Source organism: Merops nubicus, unplaced genomic scaffold, assembly GCF_000691845.1.
Source record: "Merops nubicus isolate BGI_N331 unplaced genomic scaffold, ASM69184v1 scaffold30004, whole genome shotgun sequence".
NCBI classification, from domain to species: Eukaryota; Metazoa; Chordata; class Aves; order Coraciiformes; family Meropidae; genus Merops; species Merops nubicus.
In genome coordinates this window covers 1,138-7,360 of record NW_008605392.1, presented here as the reverse complement: position 1 = coordinate 7,360, position 6,223 = coordinate 1,138, and the positions used below count along the sequence as shown (strand labels likewise).

General features: G+C 46.0%; 1 protein-coding gene across 1 annotated transcript; it reads right to left on the bottom strand.

Moving 5' to 3' along the window:
* Nucleotides 1-49: 49 nt before the first annotated feature.
* Nucleotides 50-5,142, bottom strand: EDEM1 (ER degradation enhancer, mannosidase alpha-like 1; the record flags this gene model as incomplete). The annotated part of the gene is made up of 7 exons (XM_008939323.1): nt 5,042-5,142; nt 4,028-4,199; nt 2,963-3,146; nt 1,874-2,048; nt 1,243-1,363; nt 716-886; nt 50-123 (listed from the first exon to the last, which is right to left on the bottom strand). Coding segments are annotated over exons 1-7 (998 nt in total), but the record flags the coding sequence as incomplete, so codon positions are not given.
* Between the last annotated feature and the right edge of the window lie 1,081 nt (nt 5,143-6,223).

Here is a 6,223-nt window from a genome sequence, read left to right as displayed (position 1 = left end):
TATATATATATATAGCAGTGAGAGAAGACAAAGAACATTGAAGACTGACTTTGCTTTTGTGTATTTTTCCAAACTCTGCAGAATATCCATTCCCACATGAAGGTAAAATGGGTTCTTTGTGGCCTAAATAAGCAAGACAGGCAAGAGTTAGAGTCAGCAATTTTGAAATCTTGTAAAAATAACACTTACAACAAAGGCCTATTAGTATGAGCTTCTTGTGTATTAGAGTAAAGGTATCTTTATAGGAGCAGGACTTCAATTACCCTGTGCAAGCTTTTCACATTTGCTTTAGTGCAAATCCTAATAAAAATTGCAGTGAGTTCCAACTCTTTTGGTAGCTTTCTTGCAGCCAGAAAGTTATTTTAGTTTGCTGTATCTTCTGCCAGGTGGAGGCTGTTCCCAGACAATATAGCAAGGGAAGCTATTACGTTCACTTCAGCAGTTTCTAGGAAGAAGTCACAAGTCTGTAACTTGTAAAAATCTGCCAGTTATTTTTTGAAAAGGTTCTTCAGTCTCATTTTTGGTCTTTTAAAAAAAAAAAAAATGGTTTTTAAGCAACTACATTGCACAACAATCTAGTGCCTGAGCAGAGACCTCTGAATAAGAACAGATCCAGAGGGCACCCAATTCTAGCAGGCTAAGGGAAGAAAAAGGGACTTCTGAACAAAACTGTTTTTGCCAAAACATGAGCTGTGAGCTATGAAAAGTCACATACCTGATAAAGAAGATATGTGGACTCCACTAACTCTGGCCTCAGGGGGTAGAAGGGGACGTCAGGAGCCTGCAGCTGCCAGTTGTACCTCTCTGGGAGAGCTCCGTAGCGTTTCCAGATGGCATAATAGAAAGCATGGAGACAAATGGCATCTTCCACATCTCCTATCAACACCTGGGCATGACAACAGCCAAGAACATCCATGCTCAGCACTGCAAGCCAGCAAACAGCTTTCTGCTCTGCATGAGAACATGCCATAAAATAAAGCACTCCCCTCAGAAGAGGGGACAAAAGAAGCCCAACAACAACAAGGCCATTATTAATTCCTTTGCACTAACAGCTTTAAGGGAGCTCAGCTTTAGGTGCATAAATGCTGAGGTTAATTGAGAAAAGTTAGAAGTATCTCCAATCTAGCAGAAAGCAGGTCAAGCCTTCCAATATTATCATGCTGATACAGAGCTAAGAGCCTCTTATCAGAGCAGCCAGAAGCAAAGCTGTGTCGCTCAGACTCCAAGAGAATGGAAGTTTACCTGTAGCCCAGGAAAAAAGGCCTGCAAGGAGTCAATCCACGTGTTCATCAGCTGTCCTGTGAACATGTTTACATTCACATACAAAGGAGGGTCACCTTCACCTTCATTGCAAGCTTCTCGGCTGTCAGGGAACAGGGAGAACACAAGGCACCTTTCACTCCACAGCACTGCCAGAGAATGAGCCAAGGTTTGCTGGGCTAGGCTCAAACATCAGCCATGCCCTCAGAAACACTAATTCATAAGGCATGGACATCACCTCCTAGAGTTATGTCAGCAGAATCTCTCCCCACAAGTCACGTTAGGCAGCACCAGGACTTCTGGAGTCCTGAAGTAGTCAGTTTAATGCATTCCCTTTGCAGTTCTACAGCTTTCTCTCAGCCTAACATTTGCTAACTGGGACAGTAACCAGCTGAGCTTCTTTGCACCAATGCTGCTGGACAGATGAGTTCACCAAGGAGTGAAGGGAACTTTAAAATTTCTTTCCACAGTGACTAGCACAGAAATAAGATTGTTTCTTTAAAGAAAAGGAGAACACACATTTTCTAGAACATAACACAAAAAAAACACCCTGTACAATCTCTCCCATCTCACTGGAGTCCTCGTTGCTTAAGAGACTGATACTGTAACCTACCCTCTTCTCAAGTGGTTCTGAATGTTCCTATAAGCATCATTGAACATCTCCAAGTCCTCCTTTTCTCCAAAGAGGATGTAAGACTTCAGGAGGTATTCATAGAACGAATCCAACCCTGCTCCCAAGCCACTCTGCTTTCCAACCCAATGGCCAGTTTGAATATTCACAACATTTCCTTTCAGAAAAGAGAGAAAAAGTTTAGTTTAAAGCTGCCAAGTACGCCAGGGGAAAAATAATCAAAAGAACAGAACTTAGAAATACATCTTCAAACAATCTTAAAGAGGAATGACCAAAGGTTATTATCAAAATAAAGTTTTACAGTGCATCCATCCAAGGAACTAGCACACACATGAATTTTTTAAGTACTTTCTAAATTATTTTAAAGGGAACACAAATGCAAGAATCATAGAATAGTTTAGGTTGGAAGAGACCTTTAAGATCATCAAGTCCAGCCATTAACCCAGCACTGCCAGGTCCCCACTGCCCCGTGTCCCTCACCCCACATCTCCACAGCCTGGGAACCCCTCCAGGGGTGGGGCCTCCACCACTGCCCTGGGCAGCCTGGCACAGCCCTGGGCAACCCTCCAGGGGAAGAAATTGTACCCTATGTCCGACCTAAACACCCCCTAGTGCAACCTGAGGCCGTTTCCTCTTGTCCTGTCCCTTGTTCCTTGAGAGCAGAGCCCGACCCCCCCCTGGCTCCAGGCTCCTGTCAGGAGCTGTGCAGAGCCAGAAGGTCTCCCCTGAGCCTCCTTTGCTCCAGGCTCAGCACCCCCAGCTCCCTCAGCTGCTCCTCACAAGACCTCTGCACTAGACCCTCCCCCAGCTTTGTTTCTTCAGAACTTCAGTTTCATTTCTCACATTCATTAAAAAATTGTCTTTGGAAACCTGTGCCCTAAGAAGTCATTCAGATACTCCATTTTTCTAACAACATTACAAAGTGCCATTTGGTCAACACAAACCACGAGCAGACAACAGAGGAAGCAGACTGACAAGGTGGATGATACTTGAAAGAACCAGGTAGCACAATGGCATCCTGCTACAGGAGCCTGGAGCCAGCCAGCACAGCAGCACCAAGGAGGAGGTTACCTAGCAGTCCAGTGTTGTTGCTCCTGAGACTCCAGAGTGCTTTGACAGCTCTCCTGGCCACCCACTCAAACGTGGAATCACCAAGCAGCCTGCTAAGGATGCCAAACTCCACCAGCAAGGAGCCAGCTCCTGCAGTGCAGGTCTCATTGTGGCTGTCTGGAGGTACCCCTGTCTTCAGGTTGACCTGTGGAGCAGGAGGAGACACTGCTAACAGCAAGAACCACCAGCATGTGGCTGCTTGGTCAGAAAGCTTTCCTGAAAAATACCCAAAATTCATCTTTCAGCTTCCTAACATCATGCTCAAGGTGGGCAAGCCTAATTTTGCTACTCTTATACTTGCTCATCCTTCCAAATCTCAGTCCACTTTTTCATAATTTCTACTAAACATTCAGCTTCTTCCCAGGGTGATGCAAATACTGCTTCCCCTCATTTAACTCTTGGAACCAAGAGGTGCTTCAGTGAATGCTCCTCAACTTCCCCACAGAACAAAATGCTGAAGGGAAGTTACAGCACCCTCAGCTGCTTCACCAGAGTCTGAAGAGAAGTGAAAGTCTCTGTTTCTACAGGCTGAGAGGTCTGGAGGAAAAGCAGTGCTGCTGCCCCCAGAAATTAAGAGTGGTCAGGCAAGCACTCATTAGTTTCACAGTTTGGAGTTGTTCCATTAGAACTGACACCCTTCTCCTTGCAAACAGGATCTGATCTAAAACATAAGGACAGAGTATTCAACAAACCTTCATATTGACACAAAGTAGAAGAGGAACACATGGGGCAGGGCACATTTCAGCCAAACAGCATGGAGAATAATGACTGCTGACCCATATGGAACAATAAATACCATGGAAAAACAGCCTAAAGAAAACATTTACTTGACCATAAGAAGGAACCTGTACATCATCCATGTCACCATAACTCAGTGCACCACCACCCACCCCTGTCATTTAACCTAGAGCAGGTTCAGCACCCCAAACACACACACAAAGGTGCAGAGAGGGCCCAGGACTGGAGCTGGAAAGGTGAGGCAGTGCTTGCAGGCTCTGCCCCCACTGTGTTGGGGTGCTCACTCACCCGAGGATAGGGAATCCCAGTTTTGGTGTTCTCAAAGGCTGGCAGCAGCCTCACCGCCAGGTCGTGAGCCATATGCAGCAGCTCGTTGTCATAATCCTTGATGCTCATGTCACCAAAGGGCTGTTTGGTGTCTGTAATGATGATGTGGGCAGAAAGCAAGCTCCCCAGGACCCTGTGGGAAAAGGAGATGTTCAGAACCAAGCTCTTCAGCTACACCCCTACCACCATCACCTTGAACAGAGGTATCACTTTGTGCACCCTAGAAGGAGATCTGCTTTTTTCCCCCCACTCCAGCAGTGAAAATATTCAGAAGTCATGTTGCCTGTCACCCACAGGCATCCCAAAATCCAGTTCTGCAAAATTGACCTCACCCAGTAGCTCTTTATAAGACAGCAAGTCTATTTGTGAGTGAAGAGCTGCTTGCCCCTGCAACTGGCAGTCAGGTTGTTATAGAAACTTAGCATTCAGGAAAAGAAAGCCTAGCCAAGTTAGGCACCAGCTGAACAAACACTGCTGAAGACATCCAGAAAATAAAGCTGTTGAAAAAAATCAGACAGTAACTGCAACTCTGGAGCCATTTAAAAATCAGACATTATCTGGAACTCATCTCCAAGGCAGACAGGCCAGTTTTCCATCTAAAATGAAAGTGAAAGCAAGCAGAAAGTCCATGAAGATAACAAAACCAGGGCAAACTTGTGAGCAGGGCTGTTTATTGTGCACAGCTCAGAGTCTCCACTGCAAGAGAGGCAACAAGGCAGCAGCAAAGTCAAAAGCAGCAAACCAAAGACTGCTTCTGTACCACTGCTTCAGGTCACCTGTGGCTCAATGAAATGGTTTTACTATGAAAGCCTGGAATACTTTCAGAAAAGGTCAAAAAACAACTCACTCAAGGACCAGTTGGGGAATAAAGCCTCCAAAGACACCATTAGCACTGATTTTACTGCAGTCTCCCACAGACACACACCAAGTCTTTAACCTTGTTATTGTTTTAAAGACAATCTGAGAGCGACCTACCTGATTGTTGCCTCAAAAACTTGGACTGTTGAGTCTTTATCAAAGGAGACCGTGTCAATCACCAACTTCACTGCCTTCTGGAATTCTGAGGAGTTTCCCATTACCTTTTACATAAAAACAAAGCTATTTTATCTAATTGTTGCTTCAGAAAAGGGTTGGGGAAGAGATCAGCAAGCTCGTATTTTAAACCAACAGTCACATAGGCTAGATACAGAACAAAGCACTTCAAGCTCCTGCTAAAGACTTTTCAGGAAGTCAGTCATCCTGCTGAGCCCACTCATGCCAGTTTTCTACACCTACAGATTTCCACTAGATCCAGAGATAGATGTAAACTCAGCCCCAGCTTCAAGGAAGCAGGAACGTGGAAGGAAATCACAGGTTCCTGCTTGTACAAGCCCAAGAGAAGGTTGGGAGGACCTCCTGAGCTCTTGAACCACCAAAGCACCCACAGCCAGTGGGAGAACATTCACCTGCTTGAGCAGAGCAGATGAAGAGCAAAGAAAGCCCTCTCCCTGCAGAAGCTCCTGAAACACAAGAGGTTCCAGCAACTACAGGGTTTATATTTGAGAAAATCAGTTATGTACTGCCCCAGGAAGGTCTGGATAGGACACTGGTGAGTGAGGACAGGGGCTGTTCAGCCACCACGCCACCCCCCACGCAGCACACATCCCCAGCTGCTGTTTCAGTGAAAACCAATGTTTTCCTCACTTCCTGCTTTCATTTCTGCTCACCACTGCCACGTTTTGTTAAGCAGCTGAGAACTCCTCACCACAGAGCTGTGATCCTGTCGTAGCAACGGGAAGCATTTCAGTTTTGGGTCCTTGCACACAGCACCCTCTGCACCAGGAGAGAAACCAGCACGGACCCGGTGAGCCCCGACACACCAGGAGGCTGCCTCAGCCCCAAAAATGAGACCAAGAAACCTAAGAGGGTCCCTAAAGATGCACAAGGAGTTCAAGGAAGGGACTTTTCTCCATGATACCATACTACTGGTACTGCCAACATAAAACTGAGCTGCTTCCATGGGTTATTTTAGCAGGTGAGAAGTAGCTTTGCAGCCTCTCCCCTTCCCTCCCTTCTCTTCATACAGATTTACCTGTGAGTCAGGCCCTCTCTGCCACCCAAAACCCCCAGAGCTCTCAGAATCACCCCAAAACTGACAATTCTCCTGACACCTCTCAG